Source organism: Vipera ursinii (assembly GCF_947247035.1).
Source record: "Vipera ursinii genome assembly, chromosome: 1".
Classification (NCBI taxonomy): Eukaryota; Metazoa; Chordata; class Lepidosauria; order Squamata; family Viperidae; genus Vipera; species Vipera ursinii.
The window spans coordinates 28,928,326-28,954,962 of NC_139512.1; the positions used below are offsets into that span (position 1 = coordinate 28,928,326).

Consider the following 26,637-nt stretch of genomic DNA (forward strand, 5'->3'; position numbering starts at 1 on the left):
TCTGTGTGTCATATGTGTATGTGGATACATGCATAATGGTATTTTTTGATTTGAATGCAATGCAATTTCATTTTAATGCATGCTGATTAGTGTACATTTAAAAGTTTTTATTCTATTCCATTGTCCTGAAAGTGCTTTTTCAAGAGGCAAGTGGACTTGTTTTTCTTTGAAGGCGTTTCACTTCTTATCCAAGAAGCTTCTTCAGTTCTGTTCTGTTCTGTTCCACTCCACTCCCATTCTGATCAATTTTTCTATATACACCAGGGGTCTTCAAACTTGGCCCTTTTATGACTTGTGGACTTCAACTCCCAGAATTCCTCAGCCAGCTTTGCTGGCTGAGGAATTCTGGGAGTTGAAGTCCACAAGTCATAAAAGGGCCAAGTTTGAAGACCCCTGATATACACCATACTTGACCACTGCACTGTTTTTATATTGGATCCTTCAGACTCAACATTATGCCACTGACACTGGTTCAGTGTATATTTAGATTCAAGGTGGACGACAGAATTACTGATAAGTCTAGAAATCTCTTGACTAATAGCCTGCCTGTAATAAAACCCACATGAAGACAAGTCAGAATTGTGATATTTAAAAGCAGGCCTCCTCTATGACGATTCCATGCTCTGAAATGACTTATCTTTATGTGTAAGAAACCACAGTCATCTAACTTCATTAAGAAGGCAGCATGCTGATGTCCCCCAGGTGCCTTCTCCTCTGCTTGGTTGATTTAGAACAGAGGCAAGCAATATTTTGTGACTGATAGGCACATTAGGAAGCACTCCTGGAAAAAAACAACCCTATAATAAAGACGTGACAACCACAAAGCATCCAATTTACTAATGAGCAAACCAGTGATGAGGTTCCTCATTTCCTGTTCAGCTCCCAGCATTATCAAAGCTTGCACTCGAGCCCTTTCCAAGTCATTGATCCTGTGGTCTCTGTTTTCTGTACAGGTTGACAGATTACTAACAAAATGCTGGGCTGCCACTGCCAATTATGTTTAATTTCCTAAAAATGCCTACAGAGTCTATGACAGTCAGTCTGGTGTGGTGATTAAGGTACCAGTTTACAAACTGGGAGACCTTAAGCCATAGGCATCAAATTAACTGGGTGATCTTGGGCCAGTCACTATATCTTGGCTCCAGGAAGAAAGCAATGGCAAACCACATTCAAAAATGTTTCAAATAAACTTCAGAGACTAATTCAGGCAGTCTCCAGGAGTCAACAGACTCAAAGATACAAAAAGAATAGAAAAAATAAAAGATTTATAACCAGCCTTTCATTCAGGAGTTCAGAGCTTGGCGTGTCAGCTGACTTGCAGCTCACTGTTTTTACTTGAATCTTAAACCAAAAGGGAAAACATAACAATCAGAGACAATTATTAGATAATTATCATAGAAAATAGTCACATTCATATCTGCAAGTATATTCTTATATAATCCTTAAATTATACTTGCTTGCTATTTTAAAATGATGATCTCTTAATGTATTGTTTAAATGTTGCATTTTATTGTCATTATTGTGAAAAGAGCAGATAAATATTTTAAAGCAATCAACCAACTATTCTAGGAAAATTACAGAACAGCCATAATTTGTAATCTCTCACTTTACAGTCCTAAGAATGTCTCTGATTGATCAAAATTCAGTATTTTTTTTCTTTTCAGCTTCAAGGGAATATACTGACTTTGTATTTCTAAGCCAAACCCTTGAATAGGAGAAATGCGTAGAAAACCCATTTACCCCAATTGCAATATGTACTCAACAGTCCAGAACTGGAAGGGATTGCCTGAAATGAAGCAAAAAACAGCAATAAATAAATAAAATAAAATGGAAAAGCCTTGTTAAATGTAAACACACACACTCCAAAACCATCACTTCATCAACAGCCCTCTTACATGGGTGGAGTGTTACAGACTGTACCATTTTGTGACTGATCAACACCCCAAGGCAACCATTTTGTGAGCATGCCCATTACTGTCTTTCAAAATAAACCAGGTGGGAATTCTGGATTAAAGTGGTTTATAGTTCTAGCTGGTTGGCAGTTGTCTCCGGCAGCCATGGCATTTGTCTGCATTTATCTGAGTGAAGTTAATTTGCAAAGCATTCAGCAAAGCTTGGAGGACGCTTCGGAACCGATTCCATGAAAAGATACGGATTTGTGCGCACTCACATGATTTTTAAACTCAACTGAACGGAACCACCCTGATTCGACTGAATGAGCTCTTAACAGAATGAATTCTCCGAAGTGAATTGAGGATGCAGGTCGAGCCCAAGTCAATTTCTACATCCGTAATTATCACAACTCCTCGTTTGCAAAAATTTTACTCCTGGGTTTGTTTTTTTTTTTACCACTTGATGAGAAGCAGAACGACCCGGTTTAAACTCCAGCCCGGCTAGTCCTCTCCCGCACCGCCTCTGACTTTTGAGGAAAGTTCAGCGCTCGCGCCATTTTCCTTCCCGGTCTGCTGTAAACTTAAGTAGCCCCCACATAACTCAGTTCTCCTTTGCCTGGGAACCGAGCAGTCCCCGGGCCCCCTCTTCTCCTCCGGAGACAGCAGGTGCCCTTCGCTTCTCCCCCGGCCAGCCTTCCCCGTTCCCAGCCACGTGCTGTTTGTTTGTTTGCCTGGCCAAAGGGGGCGGTGGAAAAGGAACTGGCGCTAGCTAGGCTGAGAGGGAGAAGATCCTCCTCCTTATTCCTCCTCTCCCGGGGGGCGGCCTAGCGGGCCGTCGGCCAAGGAGAGGGAGGGCGAGGCGGGGAGCCACAATCTCCGCTTCCGACATCCGAAGAGGTCGCGGTAGCGCCGGAGCTTGAGAGGTCCGACCGTGCAAAGCAGGGGGGGTCTTCAAACTTGGCCCTTTTAGGACTTGTGGACTTCAACTCCCAGAATTCCTCAGCCAGCTTTGCTGGCTGAGGAATTCTGGGAGTTGAAGTCCACAAGTCCTAAAAGGGCCAAGTTTGAAGACCCCCCCTGGTGCAAAGGCTGCTTTGGGGCGGAGTTTGCGCTCCCGAGGGAACGGCGAGAGCGTCGAAGAGCAAAGTCCCGTCCTGCGAGGAAGGAGACGGAGCCAACCGGGGCCGCCCAGAGCCCTTTCCCTCTCTCCGTCTTTTCCTGGCTCCCTCCCCTTCCCAACCCATCATCCACCTCCACCCCCCCCCCCGCTCCCGCCCCAGCTTATCTGGAGCGTCTCCCCCGGCGGATCTCGGATCGCGGCGCGCGCCGAAAAGTGAGTCTTTCTCTTCGCGTTTTCTCCGGGGGAGAGTCAAAGAGAGCCGCCCCCGCCCCCCGCGCGCGTGGATGCCCATCCGTAGCTTCGCCAGGGAGCAACCTCGGGGGGGGGGGCTTCTGAGGCGAGGAAGCGCCGGTTGCAGCTGCGGAATGCTCTTCCCGCGTCGATTGCCCGCCGTTCGGGCAACGGGGAGGTCTGGCGCGCCCAAGTTTCTGGAGCGCGGAGAAAGAACCGCTCGAGCGAAGGAGCAATAAAGGGGTTTTACGATGGTTGCTGGTCGGGTTATTATTAGTAGTTAGTTTGCTGAAGCATCCCTGAATGAGAAGGTGGCTAGAAAGCATCCAGTCTTTTCCCATTATGGGGTGTGTGCGTGTGTGTGTGTGTGTGCACACGCAGGCGCGCGCGCCCCGGGTAGCAAAAGAGCCTCTGCTGTAAACACTCCCGAGAGCGGAGCCCAACATGCCTGGGCGGGAAAGATTCGGTTGAAAAAGAAAGGAGCCATTTGCTCCAGGGACAAGGGGAGGAAGAAATCGATTCCTCCCGCCGCGTGCCTTTCCCTTCCTCCGCCTGGCTGGGACTTGGGATGCCATGGATCGGGTCCAAGGAGCGACCCGCCTTTTTTAGGCTGAGCCCTTCCCTTTCTCTCCATTCCTCTCCCTCCCTCCCTCCCTTCCTGACCGTCACTCTGCCGGGCGATTTCCTCGCGCCTGCATTTTATTGGCTGGTTGCTTTACCTGGCGGCCTTTGTTGTCTGAAGCCGCCTTTGTTCTCTCGGAAGGTGTTAACTCCACTTTCTCTCTCTCTCTCTTTTTTCCCCCCGCAACCTTTTATTTAACCCGCTCCTCAGCTCCGATAACGCAACGCCGGGCAACTCTGCTGAGCACGCTTGCCTCTTTACTGTTCTTCTGGGTTAAAAGAAACCAATGTAGTTTTGGACCGTGGTAGCTACCGGTAGAAACAACAAAGAATTCTGTGTCATTTTTGAGACTGGGAAAAAAACCCCATAAAAATATAGTTGTTAGGGACAGTCAGCTATGAATTCGGGGACTGTATGAGGGCCCAGGTTTCTACTGCTTTACAAGGTGGGGGCAGTAGCGGTGGAGGAGACGAAAAAGTATTTTTAATTTGTTTTGTTTTGGAATGATCAAAGAGAAATGAAAACACAAGCTAATTTCATTAATGTTTATTAATAGATATCTATTGTATAATGCAAGGCAGGCTACTGTTTCTTGGCTGTTTACAAAATTCAGATAAAATCAGCTACATGTAATATGCATTATTCATAGCAAAAAATACTGTACAAAGTAGCAGACGATGAAAGTTTGACTTAAAGGCAGATACAGATTAGTTCACTACTTGCTACAAGGTGGAATTTAAGAAATATGACATAGTTTAGATTTATGCAGATTAGAAATCAGTCAAGATGGTATAGCATGTAAAATATTTGGGGACCAAAAATATGGTCTTGGGGAAAAGAGGCAATCTTTTCATCAAATATTTCAAGAAATGTAACTTATGAGTGAATGGGATGGGTGATCTTTAATTGTTTAAGGCAGTGTCACATTAGATTTAATTTTTGTGAGGAAATAATGCAAACTGGATTAAGATGAATGAAATATAGCCAATGAAAAACATGGTAGTGCAAACATACTTTAGTGCAAGGACTGGAAGGAGTACTTGTCAACCAAGAATACTATTTCTCTGAAGCTGTGACTACAAATCACATTATAAATTACAACAAATGCCCTTTCAAGATATTTTACAGAAATAAAATTATATGACGATAATAACCCAGAACAAATCAAAAGTTAATTTTGTTGTTCATTGCTTCCAATTCTTCATGATCCCATTGACATCATTTTGCCAGAACTGTCTGTCAGTAACTGCTTCTTTGACTTAATTCCTATTATGTCGCTGGTATTAATGTCAAACCGTCTTGTCTTCTGTCAGTCTTTCTTAAAATTGCCTTTACTTTTTCCAAGCATCAAAATCAGATACCAGAACTGGTTCAGTAGAAATCTTGAGAGTACTTTGTAAGTACTTTTATTAACAATTGTTAATGATGGAGCATGTGAAACCATAGGTAGTAAGTAATTCATGTTTGTTTCTAGTTGAAACTTACCTACACCCTGAGTGCTATAAATGCTTCTCTCCTTCAACCTTATTCCTCCCTCTCTCATAAACAGCTGTGGTAAGAAATACTGAAGAAAGTAGATGGAATCTTGTATTTAGTCATACTTGGAGTAAATCTCTTGAAATCAATTGGCCTTAATACTGTGAAGCATTCTCATCTGCTTGTGATGTTGCTAAAATGTCAAGCGATGAAACAACTAATTATTCTATAAGGCCATGTGAGTTGGAAGTGAACTGAAAGCTACTATTCAGAGAAGGAGGTTGTGAAGTATAGCAATTGTAGGGTTGAAAGTCCTTGTGAATTTCTTGTATCACCTCCTTCTCATTACTTTGAGGAACTAGAATATTCCTCCTCTTTTCATATTCACCTTTATCTGTTGCTTATATTAAGTCTACATTGGACTGATGACAATTAGAGCTAACTTGGGTTTCCCTCAAACCAGAACTTGTAATTGTAGGTTGTGAATTGTAGAGACAATACTACTGATTTTCTCTACAATTTGTCTTTAGTACATAGACAAAAAGACAGGTTTTTTTTCCCCTCATGCCATCATTCTATGCTGAACATCAAATTCCCATAGCCCTGTCTTATGTCTAAAAATATTTACCCATATAGTAGGGATGTATTACTATTATCCTTCTACTATTGTAGAAGGCCAGTTTGGCCGGCCTGGGCTGAGGGATTGGATTTTAGAGTTAAAATTTTAAATTTTAGAATGTATTTATTACTTAGGGCTATTGATTTAATCTTATTTTAATTTTTATACCTTGTGTGTTGTTAGCGTTTTAATTGCCCTGTACACCGCCCCGAGTCCTTGGAGAGGGGCAGTATATAAATCTAATAAAATAAAATAAAATAAATAAAATATGTAACATGAAACCATACTGGTAGAAGTGGGCAGGACTTACCCAAACCTACAGCTCATTTCTGATTTCGAAACCATAATCTGGAAAGCTGTACAGTGTTTATGGATTGGATTCTGAACAGATTTTCAAATGCAGCATATTGCAACTATAGGGCAACTATTCAAAAAACAGAGAACACTTGGAAAAAGATGAGCTAATGACCTTAAAATGTTTTTTCCCCCCACTAGCTGTTGCTTTATCTTTCAAAGTTGAAGGGGACAAAGCTTGCTAATGTTCATCCTCCACCACCTTGCCTGACCTACTCAGATTTTGTATTCATAAGATTGACAAAATTAATAATAATAATAATAATAATAATAATTAATAATAAGAAATAATAATAATAATAATAATAATAATAATAATAATAATAATAATAATTTAATTTCTATACCGCCCTTCTCTCGAAGGACTAGTAGTAGTAGTTGGAAGGGACCTTGGAGGTCATCTAGTCCAACCCCCTGCTCAGGCAGGAAACCCTATACCATTTCAGACAAATGGCTGTCCAGTCTCTTCTTAAAAACTTCCAGTGTTGGAGCATTCACCACCTCTGGAGGCAGGTTGTTCCACTGGTTAATTGTTCTAACTGTCAGGAAGTTACTTGATTGGCATTACCTCCTTTTACCCTCACATTTTAGGTGTAAATGTCCTGCCTGAATAGTGAATGTTGGAACTGGACTATTTACCTAGACTTGTGTTGAACTAAACGGGTATACCTGGAGAGTTCGGGGAGAATAGAGCCTGTGTAAAGATGATGATTTAGCTTTTTTTTGAGGCAAATCCTAAATTCTCTCTTCTAATTTGAATTATGAAAGTAACACTTAAATGCCAAAGTCTGGATTTTTACATTCCCTGCTTCTGTGTCTTTGAGAGCAACCTGACATGCAGAAATTTAGCAGAGGAAGTGTTTTGGGCATAGCAATTATGTGATAGGGAAATCCTTCATATTGATGTGCAATTAAAGGTAGAAGATGAAAAGACTGTCAACTGTACATCATTAAGCTTTTAACCTAAATATAACTGTACTCTATAATCAAACTTTGTAAACCTCAGTGCATTTGTTCAACATGCTTTTTTGTGGCTGAAGCTAAGAATGATCAAAATAGCCCAGCACTTAAATTTCTATAGCCTATTTTGATTTCCTTTTCATCTGATATACCAGCCATCCTTGGGTAACTGAGTAACTGGCATTGTTATTAAAAGCGTAATTAGCCAGAATATGGTGACATGATATGGGCTGATCTGCTTAGGGTGGAGGACAGCTAATTTTTCCCCATCCCATATTTATTTTGAAGAACTTTGTATCTTCTATAGGAAATGCAAGTGGGCTACGTTTGTAGGATCAGATTGCACTCATTCCCACTTCTGTATCTTACCTCTCCACTCAGTTTGAATAGCATGTGAAGCTGTGATTATCCCAAGCAACTGTACAACAAACCATGATTCAAAACTGTGGTTAAAGCTATACCACTTGACCACAAACCTTGGTGCAATAGGCACGGAAGACATTAAACATAATTTTGCATTGAATAACAAGATTATTTCGCCATCATGAAGAGCTTCAGCCATTGATTTCTGCCATTTAGCTTATTGAAAATATTGATGTGGAGTTATGAGATGAGTTGTGCATGCCACTCGTCATCAGGATGCATACTTAGCAATGATGGCAGTAATGCCAGAGAAAAAGAAAAGCAAAAGAATGAAATACTGCAGAGGGCAAGAAATTTATCTAGCACTTCAAAAAAGTTTTCATTACATGTGACATTGCAGAAAATGAATTTATGGGATATTAATTTTTAAAACAAAAGATTAATTCTCTTTTGGCCTCTTAGCATAAAATTAATGTATATGCTTCAATTGGTATTGTTGTACAATATCCAAAATATCAAGATTTTTCACAGAGGACAAATTGGACCTTCTTGTGCATTTAAGTATTTTGTCCTATGCTCCATTAAAATTCACCTGCCAGTTTAGTTAATTTCTGTTCATTGTAGTAACCAAATTATCTTGGTGTAAGCAGCAACATGAATTGCATCAGAAGTAAATAACTTGGTGCCCTTTCAGGATTTTATTTTAAAAAATAAAGAAATAAGAAAATTTATATGGCTGCTGAATTCACTTAATAATTCCAGGTTGCTTACAAAAACAAAAACCCAACATAAAAACAATAAACAATAATCCCCACTCCCCTGATGACAGCAATCAGTCAATCAAATAAGCCATTTGATGGCTCCATCCCATTCTAGGGTCCCAAGCGAAACCAGATCTCCATCCCATCCCCAGGTCCATTGGCAGAACCAGATCTTCAAAGCCTTTCAAAATAAGATTCGGGGCCAATCTTATCTCTTCAGTGATGGTGCTCCACAGAGAGGGAGCTACTACAGAGAAGGCCCTTTTTCTTGGTGTCCCTAGATGAAACCTCCTTAGAAGAGGGGACCATAGTATTACCCACCTCCATGCTCTGGAGGGTCAGGTAGAAGTGACTGGGAAAAGATGGTCCTTCAAATAACCCGGACCCAAGGGCTTTAAAGGTGACAACCAGCATCTTGAATTAAACCCAGAAGCAAATTGGCAGCCAATGCAGATTCTGCAGAAGCGATGACACATGTACATCTAGGGCTGCACAAAGCCATGTGGGCTGCTGCATTTTGAACTAACTGAAGGTTCTGGGAAGCTTGCTGTGAAATAGGCTTTGAACAATGAAGTAGCTAATTTGAACTCTTCACATGTGACAGTATCTTGACAGTATCTGAGACAGTCCATTGTTTCAGCTAGCCACTGTTATCTGTAAGGGCTGTGTGATAATTTAGAAAAGCTGCTTCAGAGGATCAAGAGTCCAAACACCTTCCTAAAATTCTTTTAAAGCAGTCACATATTTTTTCTGTGATTGCATGGCTTCTCATTGCATTGCTGCAAGATCCTTTGAAAGGGAGGCATCTTTGTAGAATCAGATCTGAAGTATTGTTGGTACACTCCAAATGTTTTTCATCACTTTCAGTCAGCATGGCTGATAGTTGTATTGATTGGGATGATAGGAACTGCAGTTTAACAAAATTAAATGGTACCATATATACCTGCCCCTTTCAGATTCCAAATTAGAGTCCATTCCAATCTCTGAAGATGCCAAGGATTAGGAAATGGACCTTCTACATATAGAATATATGCTATAACTGAAGTACAGCCCTTCTCCTAGAATGGAGATTCTCAGATTTTATTTTTATGGCTGACCCAATATTCCTTGGTATCACTTCACAAATTTATATTTTTTCTACAAACTAAGGAGCATACATAACTCATAATTTAAGGGAAAAAAAGACCTTTCTAGTCTGATAAATCTTGTCAGGTTTATCATTAATTCTCTTTCAGTATTTGAACTTGGGAATGGCAAATGATGATATATGATGTTATTTTCTTTTGAAATCATCCTTGATATCCATCATCAGAAAAATTTAAATCAGTTGTAAAAGCCATATTTTGCTAAAATGTAGTCTATATGAATGGGGCATCTAAATTCTCACTGGTCCATTGATCCCCCTGAGATTTTCTGCTTTCAGCAGAAAATTATCAGTCTATGACACGGGTCAGCAACCCGCGGCTCTGGAGCTGCATGCGGATCTTTGAGCCGTCTCCTGCAACTCCCAGTCGCCCGGTGCGCGCGCACCTCTCCGAACGGGTGGAGGTGCGCGCGCACCACTCTGAAGGGGAGGAGGTGCGCGCGCACCACTCTGAATGGGAGGAGGTGCGCGCGCACCACTCCAAAGGTTTGGAGAGCTGCGCGTGCACCTCTCTCGCACCTCCGCCCGAACGCCGGTTTGGAGACCTGCTGGTGTTCGGGCGGAGGTGTGGTTTGGAGACCTGCTGGTGCCGGTTTAGAAAGTTGCCGCGGCCTGCGGCAGCTTTTTAAACCAGCACCAGCAGGTCTCCAAACCGCTGTTCGGGCGGAGGTGCGCGCGCAGCTCCGCCCGAACACCCGTGTTGAGACCTGCTGGTGTTCGAGTGGAGGTGCGGTTTGGAGACCTGCTGGTGCCGGTTTCAGCTTTCTAAACCGGCACCAGCAGGTCTCCAAACCGCTGTTCGGGCGGAGCTGCGCGCACACCTCTCCAAAGGTTTGGAGAGCTGCGGGCGCAGGAGACCTGCGCACGCAGCTCTGCCCGAACACCCGTGGCGAGACCTGCTGGTGTTCGAGCGAAGGTGCGGTTTGGAGACCTGCTGATGCCGGTTTAACCGGCACCAGCAGGTCTCCAAATGGGTGTTCGGGCGGCAGTTTGGAGGTCCCGGGGGTGGCTCCGGCGACGCCCGGGCTGAAGGCGGCGTCGCAACCCAGCGCCCGTCACCACGGAGACCCGTCGCCGCTGGCGTGCAGGTGCGTCCACATAAAAAAAGTGGAACCGCACGTGTGTATCCATGCACGCGCATGCACAAAAAACAACGTTTTGCGCATGCGCAAAACATTTTGTTTTATGCGTGTGTGCGTGCGTGGATGCATGTGCGTGGCTCCCACTTTTTTTTATGTGTGATGGAACCGGTTCCCAGTGGCTCTTTTGCTTTTTCAGGTTGCCGACCCCTGGTCTATGACAATGGTTTATTTAAGACTCCCATATCTTCCTTTCTTTTTCCACAAGATCCATGGCGACTTACTGGGTGTAAGAGAAGAAGTCCTTGTGAAGAGTTACAGTTTGAAATTCAGTGGCCCATTTCAGCAATCAGAAGGGAAACAAAAAATAGTTGCAAATGCATGTTACACATTCCTTGTGATTTTCTCAAGATAGAATTCCACTAATGAAACAGCCAAAGTGAATAATGCGTGTGAAACACTCTCAATAAAAGGTAATGTGTGCATTTCTTTTTTAAAAAGGCTGCTTTTCCTTGTTTCTTACCAAGTTAGTAGTGTTATAATAATAATAATAATAATAATAATAATAATAATAATAATAATAATAATAATAATAATAATTTTATTTATTTATTTTATAGTTTTAATTGTCAATATCTCATTTGCTTGCTGTCTTTTTGAGCAAAAGAAGCTCTAAGAACTTTTGTTTCAGCATTTCTACTGCAGAAATGTTGGTACACAGAGGAGTTATGCAAAGGAAAAAGTAGGTCATCTATGTTATATGGTGCATCCCCAACACATTTGATTGGCTTTGTTTTACTGTTGTTTTAATAACAAGACCTCTCTGTTTTCCCTCTCTCTTCTCCTGAATGAATCCTATTGTTCATATTTTCCTTGAATGTGCTTTCTTCTCCCTCTTTTTAAAATCAGTATTAAAAATTAATATATTTAATTGCTTTTCATTTTTATACTTTATAAATTCATTTGGAAGCTCAACTGTATTTTATAGCCTTATTGGTTAAAAGCAAACCTCCAGTTGCAAAGTGAGTTAGTTGGATGCACTCTATTATTCTACCATATGTCTCCTGTGTGTTGGTACCACTTCTAGGAAAAAATTCTTAATTCCTTACTTATCTTGTTCCTCTTTATGCATTAGCGTCACGGGAGCTTGCTCTCCAAAACTACCTAAGGCTCCCCAAGCAGGCAAGGGTAGCCTGCTTCAGTTGATTTAGGACAGGGGTGTCAAACTCGCAACGTCAGGTGACATGTTGTGACGTAATGTGACTTTTTTCCCATCGCCGGCAATGGGGTGGGCACGGTTTTGCTATGATGCATCCGGCCCCATGGGCCGGCAGTTTGACACCCATGATTTAGGAGCACAAAATAATTATGAGTTAAGTAGGAGCCACCTGTGTTATGCCTATCCTGGGGCCCATTGACATATCTGCATTTTCTTTCTTCTCTGTTCACACAACTATGGTGGATCTTGTTTTGGAGGGGTGTGTGTGTGTCTATCAATTAACACTATGTTCCAAAACACTCCTCTGGATTTCCTATGTTTGACGTCTTGAGCTGATCAATCAGTTCCGGGCTTTATCAAAATTGATTTGAAGTATCACAGGAACTTCTCTACCAATTCTAGCCCAAGGAACATTTCCTGGAGGGTTGATCCCAAGATACCCTACATTTAAAAAAAAAATCATTAGGATTATCTCTGCTAATTCTGGCCCAAGGTGTCACAGCAATATCTCTATTAGATTTGGCCCCAAGGTAGCTTAAACTCATTACTCAAGTAATCATACATCCTAGAGCATCAGGCATGGCCAATGCACAAGCATTTAAGCAAAGCTCTGCACAGAATTTTAATAGGAGGCAGAGTGAACGGGAAACCGTTGTTTTGCGTTGACTTAATCATGTAGATTAATAACTTGGTGTGAAGAAGCTTTTTATAGCAGTTTATTGGAACCCAAATAAATAAGTAAAGCTGCCACCACCACATACCAATATGGCCTATTCTGTTTTGGGGTTAACCTTTACAAAAGGCAGAGAACAGCCCTGCCAGAGTTTTACAATATTCAGTCTGTTAACAGCTTTACATGGTGTAGGTCATTATAGATCTTTTAGGCTACAGTTAATTTTAATCCAAACCAGCATTTTTTGAAAGAATCCTTTTGTAACATACTGAGTATAATTATTTTGATTTATTTTTTATTTTCTATATTTTTTTGTTTATTCCAATAGTCAAAGTATCTTACAGCAATAAAAATATAGGGCATAAATAATAAAACTCATGCAATTAAAATTAAACCAAATTTAAAATCAATATTCAAAATAATTAAAAGCCTGACTTTTAATGGTGCAGTGATTAAGGTGCAGACCGAGAAACCAGGAGACTGTGAGTTCTAGTCCTGCCTTAGGCATGGAAGCTGGCTGGATGACACTGGGCCAGTCACACACACTCATTTCAACCCACCTCATAGGGTTGATGCTGTGGGGGAATATAAGAGTTGAGTTGTAAATGAAAAAAGGCAAGATAAAAACCTTTAAAATCTTTAAACAAAAAATGTGGTCTTCTAGGAGAAAAGGAGACATCTTCTTGGGGAGATCATTCAGTTACCTGAGAACCACATAGGAACCACAGAGTCTTTCCAGTATATTTGATCGCTGAACTTCTGGCAGTAGGACGTCTTTCCCAAAGCCTCCTGTTGTTCTGTGTAACTGAGCAAGTTCATAGTAGATGATATTCAGATATTAAACATCTAAAATTGTGACCAGTAGGCAATTGGCAGACAGTGCAGATCTTTTTGGACTGGCATCATGTGAACCCTGTAGCTTACACCGGATTGTCAGCCTTCACATTTTGCACCTGTTTCAATTTCCAAACACATTTTTAAGGACAGTTCTAGAGAAAGCTTGTTGATGACATTTTGATAACATTTTTAAATGACTCAAATGATATCTGATTTCTTGGGCAGCAGTTTATAGTATTTCCTTGCTTATTCTCTCTTTTATGGTCAAATATCTGTCAATCTGAATTTGAAAGGTAGATGAGCACCAGCCCCTAGAGTCGGAAATGACTAGCACGCATGTGCGGGGGAACCTTTACCTTTAAGGATATGGGAACTGTAAGGACTTTTGTAGAGAACTACTAGACAATCTGTGACACATTGGGTCATCATTTCAGAGATATTTCTTTACCAAATTCCTCAATGCCTTTAACAGTGGCAGGGCTTCACTGGCAATACGCCTTCACTGGAAAAGTTCTTAAAAATTCAGTAAGATATTCAGAGATCTATCTTCCTTGAAAACAGCCCATTTTGAACTGCATATGTAGCACAGCCAAGAATCAGGAGTTGACCACAGGAAATGTTTTATGGCATTTTATCTTATGTCATAAAATATGATAAAAGGAAACAGTGGGAGCGAGTTTTGGCAACACAGAGCATTCCCAGAGAGAGCCTCAGACTAAAACACTGTGTAGTCCTGAACTGGATGAGAGAGGGATAAAGAGATTCAGTGTAGCCACAGCCTAGAATCTCTCAGGATATATGTAATAGTAAGTTATTGCTTTAGTTTGATAAGATTATGTCCAATAGGTGTAAGCAAATGAACTCGACTGGATTTTGCAAATGAACTCGATTGGATTGTGTTGTATCTGGGCTTGAGCCTCATATAAATTTTTTATAAAATATACCAAATTTCATTCCATAGGAGTCATGGTTCCAAATTTTGGACACATTCTGTAAGTTTACCCATTTGAGTATTTTGGTTCAAAAATTGTTACCCTGCGATGGACTGTTTCATCCAGTTAAAGGTTACATACAAACAAGATTTTTTAAAATAGTACCGTATATACTTGAGTATAAGCCGACTCGAGTATAAGCCGAGACCCCCAATTTTACCCCAAAAAACTGGTAAAAGTTATTGACTCGAGTATAAGCCGAGGCTGGGAAATGCAGCAGCTGGAGGCTGGATCCCCCGAAAGACGTCTCTGCTGAGATGAGAGAAAGGGGTGGCAAGCCGCCGAGAGAATGGGGCGGTGGAGTGCTCTGCCGAGAGAATGGGGCGGCTTGCTGTTCTCTCGGTGCAGCACGGCAGAGGCTGGATCTCGCGAAAGAAGTCTCCGCTGAGCGAGAGAATGAGGCGTCTCAGCGCCCATTTTCTCGGCGAAGACTTCTTTCGGGGGATGCAGCTTCTGCCGCCCATTTCTCTCAGCTGCCCAGTGGAACAGCTTGCCACCAGAAATCAAGAGTGCTCCATCACTGGAGGTTTTTAAGAAGAGACTGGACATTCACCTGTCTGAGATGGTATCGGTCAGTGGTGGCGAAACTTTTAGAGACCGAGTGCCCAAACCACAAGCCAAAACCCACTTGTTTGTCACAAAGTGCCAAGGCAGCATCGGCATTCTGGTGCCCTCGGGGGAGGGGACAGGGAGGCGCCTCTGAGTGCCGCCTCTGGCACGAAAAAAAGGGGCAGCAAAAAATGGGCCACCGTACCGCAAGGCACAAAAATGCCAACCGCCGCGCCGCAGGGTGCAGATACAAGGCACCGCACCACGTGAGAACAGGGCTGGGCTAGTGAGTATCACGCAGGCACTAGCCCCGCCCCCTTTGCAGCATGTGCCTGCTCGTGGCCCCGTGCGCGCATGCACGCATGTAAAATGCTTCCCCCTCCCTTTTCTTTCAGTCCACCAACCGACAAGGACCTGCTGCTGGCAGCGGTGGTGGCGCACGTGCCAACAGAGAGGGCTCTGAGTGCCACCTCTGGCAGGCGTGCCATAGGTTCACCACCACTGGTATAGGTCCTCCTGCTTGAGCAAGGGGCTAGACTAGAAGACCTCCAAGGTCCCTTCCAGCTCTATTCTATTCTATTCTATTCTATTCTATTCTATTCTATTCTATTCTATTCACTTTCTATATTTCTATTCTATTCTATTCCATTCCATTCACTTTCTATAATTCTATTCTATTCTATTCTATTCTATTCTATTCTATTCTATTCTATTCTATTCACTTTCTATATTTCTATTCTATTCTATTCTATTCTATTCTATTCTATTCTATTCTATTCTATTCTATTCACTTTCTATATTTCTATTCTATTCTATTCCATTCACTTTCTATATTTCTATTCTATTCTATTCTATTCTATTCTATTCTATTCTATTCTATTCTATTCTATTCTATTCTATTCTATTCACTTTCTATATTTCTTTTCTATTCTATTCTATTCTATTCTATTCACTTTCTATATTTCTATTCTATTCTATTCTATTCCATTCACTTTCTATATTTCTATTCTATTCTATTCTATTCTATTCTATTCTATTCTATTCTATTCCATTCACTTTCTATGTTTCTATTCTATTCTATTCTATTCTATTCTATTCTATTCTGTTCTGTTCTGTTCTGTTCTGTTCTGTTCTGTTCTGTTCTGTTCTGTTCTATTCTATTCTATTCTATTCCATTCACTTTCTATATTTCTATTCTATTCTATTCTATTCTATTCTATTCTATTCTATTCTATTCTATTCTATTCTATTCTATTCTATTCTATTCTATTCTATTCACTTTCTATATTTCTATTCTATTCTATTCTATTCTATTCTATTCTATTCCATTCACTTTCTATATTTCTTTTCTATTCTATTCTATTCTATTCTGTTCTGTTCTGTTCTGTTCTGTTCTGTTCTGTTCTGTTCTGTTCTGTTCTGTTCTGTTCTACGTTCTGTTCCATTCCATTCCATATTTTCTATTCCATTCTGTTCCACTGTCAGAGCCCATCGGAGGCAACCCAGTCAGCCCAAACAGGAGTTACACTAAGGCTATGCAGCCTCTCCTCTCAACCTGAACCCCTCCTTACCTTTCCTTTTATCTGCATCCTATTTTTAACTGCCGGCTCTGCCCTGCCCTATTTTGTCCTTGAGCACTCGTGAGCTCATCAAGAACAGAAGGTAACCGTGGGGTGAAAGGCAGGGCAAGATCTGCAAGATCCCCATTTGCATTTGACTTTGCCATCCCATCTGGTTCGAGATAACACCACACACACACACACACACACACACACACACACAGAGAGAGAGAGAGAGAGAGAGAGGAGATGAGGATGAGGATGAGGAAGAGGATGAGGATGAACGAATTTTGCAGCTGCTTCTTTAAAAGCTCTCTTCTCTCAGGGATGCCCGAGATAGTGAATTGCAAGCAGAAATGAATTTCTCCTTCCGTTTCTGATCCGCGCAAACACCCAAGCGTGAACGCCATCACCTGATAGCTTGGGTGCCTGTTCAATTCGTTAGAGAGAGAGAGAGAGAGGGGGGGGGCTTTCTGTTTGTTTGTTTTACCACGAGTTGACAGTTGGGCAGAAACCAGAGGGGGAAAAAAAGAATTTCGGGCTTCGTGGGAACCGAGGAAGCAAAACAAGATGCAAAGTCTAAAATCTATAGGCTCATAAACCACCCCGGTTTCTTGAAACAAACCGGGATTTCTCTACCCCAACCTTGAAACCATGGATCGAGTGAATCTCTTTACCGAAGAATGTGATGAACGGGAGAAGGTGAGTCTTCGCCGAGAAAATCTCAGCGCCCATTTTCTCGGCGAAGACTTCTTTCGGGGGATGCAGCTTCTGCTGCCCCTTTCTGTCAGCTGCCCAGCTGAGAGAAGGGGGTGACAGAGGCTGGATCCCCCGAAACAAGTCTCCGCTGAGACGAGAGAACAAGGTGTTTCTTTCTCCCCCCCCGCTTTTGCCGCTTTTGTGTGTGTGCGTGTGTGTGTGTGTGTCCCATCTGCAAAGCTTCCGAGGAAGGAGAAGCAGGATACTGGTTGGGGGGAGCGGCAAAAGCGGGGGGGGGGGAGAGAGAGAAACGGCTCCGCCTTTGGTTCCCCCTCCTAAAGCACAGGGGCGCTAGAGAAAGTTTGGAGTTGGGTAAGGAAGGGCAAAATTCAGGAAGAAAAGCGGGGCGGCGGGCGAATGGGAGACCTGTACAAGGGGGAAGGGGAACTCTCTGCTTTGTGTGTGTGTGTGTGTGTGTGTGTGTGTGTGTGTGGCCCATCTGCAAAGCTGCCGAGGAAGGAGAAGCGGGATACTGGTTGGGTGGAGGAGGCAGTGGCGGCGGCGGAGGCGGCCGCAGCACCGGCAGTCTTCCGCTTTTGCCGCTTTTGTGTGTGCGTGTGTGTGTGTGGCCCATCTGCAAAGCTGCCGAGGAAGGAGAAATGGAGGAGGCAGTGGCGGCGGCGGCCGCAGCACCGGCAGCCTTCCGCTTTTGCCGCTTTTGTGTGTCTTTGTGTGTCTCCTTCCTCGGCAGCTTTGCAGATGGGACACACACACACGCACACACAAAAGCGGCAAAAGCGGAAGACTGCCGGTGCTGCGGCCGCCTCCGCCGCCGCCACTGCCTCCTCCACCCAACCAGTATCCCGCTTCTCCTTCCTCGGCAGCTTTGCAGATGGGCCACACACACACACACACACACACACAAACACACACAAAGCAGAGAGTTCCCCTTCCCCCTTGTACAGGTCTCCCGTTTGCCTGCCGCCCCGCTTTTCTTCCTGAATTTTGCGCTTCCTTACCCAACTCCAAACTTTCTCTAGCGCCCCTGTGCTTTAGGAGGGGGAACCAAAGGCGGAGCCGTTTCTCTCTCCCCCCCCCGCTTTTGCCGCTCCCCCCCCAACCAGTATCCTGCTTCTCCTTCCTCGGCAGCTTTGCAGATGGGCCCCACAAACACACACACACACACACACACACACAAAGCAGAGAGTTCCCCTTCCCCCTTGTACATGTCTCCCGTTTGCCTGCCGCCCCGCTTTTCTTCCTGAATTTTGCGCTTCCTTACCCAACTCCAAACTTTCTCTAGCACCCCTGTGCTTTAGGAGGGGGAACCAAAGGCGGAGCCGTTTCTCTTCCCCCCCCCCCGCTTTTGCCGCTCCCCCACCCAAACAGTATCCCACTTCTCCTTCCTCGGCAGCTTTGCAGATGGGACACACACACACACACACGCACGCACGCACAAAAGCAGAGAGTTCCCCTTCCCCCTTGTACAGGTCTCCCGTTCGCCCGCCGCCCCGCTTTTCTTCCTGAATTTTGCGCTTCCTTACCCAACTCCAAACTTTCTCTAGCGCCCCTGTGCTTTAGGAGGGGGAACCAAAGGCGGAGCCGTTTCTCTCTCCCCCCCCCGCTTTTGCCGCTCCCCCCCCAACCAGTATCCCGCTTCTCCTTCCTCGGAAGCTTTGCAGATGGGACACACACACACACACAAGCCCAGCGGCCAGACTGCGCTGCCTCCCCAAGGGCTCCTAATGGCTTGCTGCCCCGCGTGACACCGCTGGCTGATGCTAGCTCGTCTCTCTCTCTCTCTTCTTTCCTCCCTCCCTCGGTCTCCCCCTCCCCCTTTTCCGGCTCAGCCCCACGTCACCAGGAGACCAAAACGGGGACATCATGGCAGAGCAGAGGAGACACAGGAAGCGGATTCAGGTACCGGGCTGGCTTATCTCCTCCCTCTTTTCGCAACCGCTCTGCGGGATGACTTTCCCTTTTCCTTCTGGCTCACCCCCCCCTCCCCCGCCCGGTCACCCTTCCCTCCCTCCTCCCCCTCCGCCTCCTCCGAGGCCGCCGCCAGTCAGCATCTCTCCTACCGTTTTTGCGGCTTTTCCGTCGCCCCCGCCGCCGCTCCCCCTTCCCCGCAGAGCCGGCCGCATCCAGCGCCTTCTTCCTCTGGAGGGAAGCACCGAAGCCTCGGCCGCGCGCAAGTCCTCGGTAAAATTTTTTTGTTGACTGGAGTATAAGCCGAAGTGGAGTTTTTCAGCCCAAAAAGTGGGCTGAAAAATTCGGCTTATACTCAAGTATATACGGTATATAGATGTGCAATAAACCTCCACAGGATGTATTACATAGTTGGAAAACACACTTGTTTGATCCAGTCAGAGAAGCCCTGCCTCAAGTGTTGGCTGATTTGAAGGTTTTGCCAATATATTATTTTCAAAACTGTGTTGTTCTATTTTTCTTGTAATATTAATGCAGGTAGTCCTTGGTTTACAACAGTTTTTTTAGTGACTGTTCAAAGTTCAACGGCACTGAAAAAGAGGCTTATGACTGTTTTTCACACTTACGACCATTGCACCATCAATGATCAAAATTCAGATGCCTGTCAACTGACTCATATTTATGCCGGTTGCAGAGTCCTCGGATCATGTGATCATCTCTTGTGACCTTCTGACCAGCAAAGTCAAAGGGGGAAGCCAGATGCACTTAACCACCATGCTACTAACTTAACAACTGCAGTGATTCACTTAACAACGTTGCCAAGAAAGATTGTAAAATGGTCAAAAGTCATGTAACAAATGTCTCACTTAGCAGCAGACGTTTTGGGCTCAATTGTGGTTGTAAGTCAAAGATTACCTGTACTTAGTTTTTCACTTAACTGGAAGAAAGAAGAAAACACATTAATGGATTCAAACTTCCCCTGATTTCTCTAAATTAGTATGAGTGGTTTGATAACCCTTTCAAGGCTTCCAGCTGAGATCTGAAAATGCCTGCTAGCATTTAGGGACTCAAACAAGGTGGAATGCTACTGAGCTACAGCCTTCATGTCCATGATGACTTTCATGTTCATGATGACTTTAGTTAGAGAATCCAATCTGTTTACTTACCATAGGGGTGTCAAACTCAATTTCATTGAGGGCTGCATCAGCATTGTGGTTGCCCTCAGGGGGCCGGGTGGGTATGGCCTGGGTGGGCGTGGCCTACTGGGTGGGCGTGGCTAGAGTGCATATGGCCTACTGGGTGGGCGTGGCCAGCTCTACATCGTTCGCATCAAGGGTGCCTATGGGGGCCTGGGCAGGAGTGGGACAGATCTGAGGGTCTCTGGCAGAAGGAGGGTCTCTGGGCCAGGGCCAAGGCAGTGGGGGCCGTTCCCTCACTGTTTCCAGGATTTATAATATTTCTATACCGCCCTTCTCCCGAAGGACTCAGGGCGGTGAACAGGGCAAGAATAAAAATACAGGATTACAAAAGTTAAAAAATAATTAAATACATGCCCATATACTAAAAATACATCTTAAAACCCCAATAAAATAACAATAACAACCCCCCCCCCAGTCCCCCATCAGGCCAGGCCAGCTTGTTCAAAAAAGTATGTTTTTAGCTCGCGGCGAAAGGAGCGAAGATCGGGCGCCATCCGGAGCTCAACCGGTAGCTGATTCCATAGTTCCGGGGCGCCCACAGAGAAGGATCTCCCCCTGGGGGCCACCAATCGACATTCTCTGACCGGTGGCACCCTGAGGAGGCCCTCTCTGTGGGAACGCACAGGGCGGAGGGAAGTTGATACCGGCAGCAGGATGGCTTCACATGAAACCACTTCGTGGGCCGGATTTGGCCCCCGGGCCTTGTGTTTGACATGTCTGACTTACCATGTCTATGCATATTCCAGACATTACACTGTGAAGGATTTTTAAGATATGCAAAGCTTCTATTCCCCCCACCCCCAAGACTCAGCAGCCTTGGTTGGGGGTTGGGGGGAATGTTAATTGGTACCTTTTGTACCAATATTGTTTTTGAAGTATTGTCTTTTTTTCTCATGTATCACTTAAAACAACTTGGAATGGAAGGACAGAGAAACAAACAAACCATAAACACAATATGGCTACTGCTATTTTTCACTTTCTGCTTTGGAAATCTTTCCAAGTGTTATTTTCAGGACAAACTAAGTTGGGCCTTTTCTTTTTCCTCTATGAGATTTGAGCCGTGGTTCTATTTATATAATGGTGGCAGGCTTCCAAGCCAAACATAATATAATATGTGGCTCTCTCACTTTTTGGGAACCAACATCTTGCTCTTTTGATGTTTGATTTCTAAACTTATTTTCCCTTCTCTGGGATAATCTCAGTTAAGGGGGAGAGTTAGGCCTTACCGTGTCATTTTGTTTTAGTATCCATTAAATTTCAACATACAACTATCAGAATCACATGGTACTGTTTCCCCTGAACTCTACTATCATGTAGCTAATATGCAATGAAGAGTTTAAATGTATTTTCATCAAAATAACTCATTTTCATTAAAAGTGTAGACAATTATTGTGTTAAGAAGCAGGATTTTGTAATAATCTCTTTTGGTATGTGAGTGGTTTAGCATTCAGATGTTCAGTTCTCCCTTCTCCAGGGACATAATAACAGAATAGCAGAATTGGAAGGGACCTTGGAGGTCTTCTAGTCCAGGGGTGTCAAACTGCCAGCGGGCTGGATGCGTCATCTGGAAGCCGCGCCCACCCCATTGCCGGCAATGGCAAAACTCTCCTGATGCCATTTCAGGCAAATGGCTGTCCAGTCTCTTCTTAAAAACTTCCAATGTTGGAGCATTCACAACTTCTGGAGGCAGGTTGTTCCACTGATTAATTGTTCCAACTGTCAGGAATTTTTTCTCCTTGATTAGTTTGCATCCATTGCTTCTTGTCCTACCTTCAGGTGCTGTGGAGAACAGTGGTACAGTCTAGAACAGGGGTCTTCAAACTTGGCCCTTTTATGACTTGTGGACTTCAACTCCCAGAATTCCTTAGCCAGACACACTGGCTGAGGAATTCTGGGAGTTGAAGTCCACAAGTCATAAAAGGGCCAAGTTTGAAGACCCCTGTTCTAGAAAAACCAAGAAAACTGCCCCTGCTGCATACAGATCAGTTTTAGAAGTGATAATGGAATAAGAAAACTTGTTTGGGCCTAAGAAGTGCTTGCAGGAATTTTATGTCCCTGATTCCTCCAGCATGTTAAACAATCAAAGTTTCTGTTCAGTACTTAAAAAGGAAAGTGAAACCTAGTTACATAAAGCCTGTACTATCTTATATATTTTCCAAGGGAGTTTTCTCTCATCTGACCTCTGTTATAAATTACTAGTGTATTGCTGGAAGTATTCATTTGCTTATATTAAAAAGCTCTGGCCATATAAGGATATAAAATGATTCAGAATTCTTGGCGAGATCATAAATAAATACTCTCTGGAGAATCGAATGGAACATGCCTAACTGTGGAAATTACTGTGTTTCAACAACATTAAAACAAACATAAGGTAAAAACAATGTAATTTAGAGGATGGAGAACTGGCCTCCTGTTGAATCCAATCCAATCCAATCTAATCCAGCCCAACAAACAAGCTTCCATGTTCTGCGGAAAAAAATATTTATGAACAATTGTTTCACCAGATTTATCGGTTTCCTCCCAATGTTTAGTTTTGGAACAAAGCGTAGACTAGATTTAGGTTAAGTTTGCACATTGAATTAAGTTTTGTCTTTTCATAGCACAAAAATAAACCATAATTGGCTGGCTTTGCATAACACTTTAAGCCATAAACCAAACAAACCCCATTCTGGCTTACTATTATGAGTGAACTGAATCCCAGAGACTTCACTTCTGTTGCACCAAATTACTGCTGACAGATCTACCCTCCATGTATTCATCTTGCCTTTCTGTTTTTCCATTAGATCATGAGGTAAGGTGTTAGAGAGATTTGCTTTTAAAGTTTTAAACAAATAGCAGTGAAGAGGTGTTTTTTCTCAGGACTGAGGAATTTTGATCCAAAACAGTATAGAGTGACAAAATTCTATGGACTGGACATCTACTATACCTCAGTAGGAAATAATGTAAATTTATTGCCATTTTTTTGTGGTGAGTGAAGGGCAGATTTGTTTGGCTCCTATACTTTCTCCCCGCTTTTTTGTTCGTTTCTTTTTTGGGTTTAGATTTTTACATTTAGTTTGTTTCTTTTTTTGAGCTTTCACTAACTGATAGCAGAGATCTATTGCAAGTCCATGAAGTTTTCTTTCATTTAGATGAGTTTGCAATGTCTTTAGCAGCTCAAAATGTGTTTTTTTATTAAAAAGTGTTAGCATTCAAATGTTAGGCAAGTTACCAAGTTCAGGGCTGAAACATGAACTCTGTTGCAAAAGGAATGTGCATGGGTACACTGTGGTAGCTAAGATACAGATAGGACAAGAAAGGCTGTTCTTGTGTCAGGCAACTTTACTTTCATAGCTACCTTTTAATCTTTTGTTGGTTCAGCTACTTTTGTATCCAACCTGCTGTAATAATTGCTGAGCAAGAAAAGGATCCCATCTTGCAAAAGGGTGAAATAAAAGAAACTTCTCTCAAAGTAGCTTGGGCCCCGGGAAACTTGTCAGTCTGACTTTTTCACTCTTTCCAATCTATGCTTCATGTTTTTTTTGATTTTTCAAGAAATATATCTCTGGTTTTTGGCTGCGACCTTTGCAAAAATGGAGGTGAGCCAACAGGAGTACAGCCTAGAAAGCTAACTGATAGATTTATGATTCAGAAAGGAGTAGTTCCAGATCCAGATAATTTAAGTAAACATTGTTCTTAGCAGAGAGAAGCAAGTGAGTTGTTGCCTTTCTAAGTCCAGAGGCTTTTTCAGAAAGCATCAGTTTTACAAGAGAAGTCATGCTGACTGCTGTTAATGTTGGTTTCTCTTTTAGGTTTCTGTCTTCCAGTTTGGCCACTGAAATGAGCTTATAGTAATTGTTTGGCCATAAAAGCATGGAGCCTCTTAAAACTTCATTGGTATCTGAAGAACAATCATCTACCGAGATTGATGATCGTCATTATTCATTGCAAGGTAGGCTTTGTTTAAATGCATACACACAAACACACGCACATACACATATATAATTTTTATGCAACAGATGTTTATGGTCATAGCCTCATTAGATTATTTCAGACCACAGGATAGACTTGAAATAAAGTAAAATGAATAATATTAATCTAATGTGGTGCCTTGCTTCTGTTCATAATCAGCTGGATTCTTCCAGCAAAGAAATATGTTGTCATCTGAATACTGGTGCCATGCTAAGCTACATTGCTGTTTGTTTGTTTTGAGATCACAACATAGACATTATTTTATCCTTCGCTAAGAGCTACTTGTCTCTGAAGATATGCCAAGAATTTTATTCCAAAAATAGTGGGTAAACTGAGGTCAAATATTAAAATTAATATATCTGGAGTTGAAATGAAATGTTAATATATTGCTACATGTAATTGAATATTCTCTAGTCATGTATTTTTATTCTTCTGCCACATTAAAAACTACAGTTTGGATTAGTGAGGGGATATCCCCAAATCATTTAGGGGATGAGGCAACTACAGGCCTTTAAAATTATATACATTATATACAAGTCAATCCATTATTTTACAACTGAGCATAGTTTAATAAATCCTGGGTTATAGCAAAGGTGCTTTCCCAAAAGGCAATGGACTTGTTTTTTGCTTGAAGACCAAGATATCTTGCTTGAAGATCCAAGAAGCTTTTTTAGTTCAACTGAAGAAGCTTTTTAGATAAGAAATGAAACATTTTCAAGTGAAGAAACAAAGTCCAGTAGCCTTTTGAAAAAGCACCTTTGGGACAACCATGACCTGGATGACTGAGAATCTCCATAGACATAGAATCTCCATTGAAATTCATTCATTTCTATGAATGAATTTCACAAAATTGTAAATGTATGGATTTATGCTCTGAACCTTCATTTAATAGCATTAGTATCAATTGTTTCCTCTTGTTTAGAATGTATTGATTGTTCTATTTCATTAGTTGAAAAACCTAATTTGTCTTTGGAAGAAGAATGATGTTCAAATCAAATTGGTGAACCAATTCCAGTCCATTGGAAGTGGTGTCTCTGATATATCCAAACCAGTGTGTGTGTGTCTCAAGTGGGAACCTTCCACAGGACATGCCTAAACTGTGCATTGCTTCAATAAAATTTGTAAAGTGTTCTTTTCAAAGGTTTTGCACAACCTTGATAGAAATAATTTTGCTTTCATTCTCTTGCTTTTGTGAAGACTTGTCAAGAAAATTTTTTGATGTTCAGAAATCCTTAGCCCAAATACTTACCTGTTTTGTACTTTGCTAAATGTATAGAGTGAGGGTGCTCACTTAATATGAAAAAGCAGATTGGAAAATGGGATGTTTGTTTATTTCTGAATGCTCAGTAGGCATTCAGTGCCATTGTAGCCTACTGAGCTATAGTTCAGTAAAGCATACATACTGATGACAGAATGTCACCAGTTAAGTTCCTGTCACCTAGCGCTGAAAAAGACCCCTGACCATAAACCTGGGGAACTTTTGCAAACATTGCAGAGAATGCTGTGCTATACAGATGAATGGTCTACTACTGTATTGTAAATCAGTACCCTCTTAACTTTAAGAATATGAGATGCATGTTGGCTACTCCTTTAATCAAATCGCAACTTTCATTCCTGCTGCCAAAATCATGGATTTAATATATGGACAAATTTATACCAGGTCATGGCTATCTTCGTACATGGTGCCTAAATATGGTTTGCTTAAAGATGATCTAGTGAATAACTACAATTAATTGGTTTCATAACCAAAACATATGTGATTGGTGCAAGATAATGATTATATTTGTTAGCTGTATTCTGTGATTAACATTGGTTTACTGAATTCATTCTATATCTGAATTGTCAACAGAAACTGGACTTGCACAATACCCTGGGCTAAAATAACTAGATAAACAAGATATTTTGAACAGATTGACAGAAATATCACTTAAATCACTCAACGTGGCAAATCATTTTTTTCCAATTTACTGTATTATGTGAAGGCAGTGCAGTGGTATGAAAACCACTTGATGAAGTTTATATGACATGAGGTTTATATGACATTATAAGATAAACAATTGTGGCTTGATTGATAAACTATGGATAAAACAATGTGAATCCAGTATACATAAATAAGCTTACAAAAATTTACTCTTCTGAGCTTGTTTTATTATTAGTTCAGAAGCTAGGAATTTAAAATTTTATGCTAGTAATTGCAAAGAAGGATGGGGCAATCTATAAAATATTTGACAGCTTGCTTGCTCACCTGCATGGAATTCTAGTTGCTCTTGGCTCTTAGGCAAGTTACAAGCCTGTATCTACATGCTAACAATGAAGAAACAGAGCAAAGGCACCTTGATTAGTCACTTTCCTGGAATTGTGGTTGGCTAGGAAATTGGATAAGCACAAGTCTACTCAAAGTGATTTAAT

General features: G+C 42.3%; 1 protein-coding gene across 13 annotated transcripts in view; it reads left to right on the forward strand.

Moving 5' to 3' along the window:
- The first annotated feature begins 3,041 nt into the window (after positions 1–3,041).
- Positions 3,042–26,637, forward strand: part of SYNE2 (spectrin repeat containing nuclear envelope protein 2) — a 244,648-nt gene continuing 221,052 nt past the window's right edge. For all 13 annotated transcript variants that reach the window (XM_083350942.1, XM_083350953.1, XM_083350943.1 and 10 more), the window contains exons 1-2: positions 3,042–3,225; positions 24,069–24,208. In XM_083350942.1, the coding sequence (XP_083207068.1) occupies positions 24,130–24,208 (79 nt within the window). In that variant the 5' untranslated portion in view covers positions 3,042–3,225; positions 24,069–24,129. The remainder of the gene's footprint in view (positions 3,226–24,068; positions 24,209–26,637) is intronic.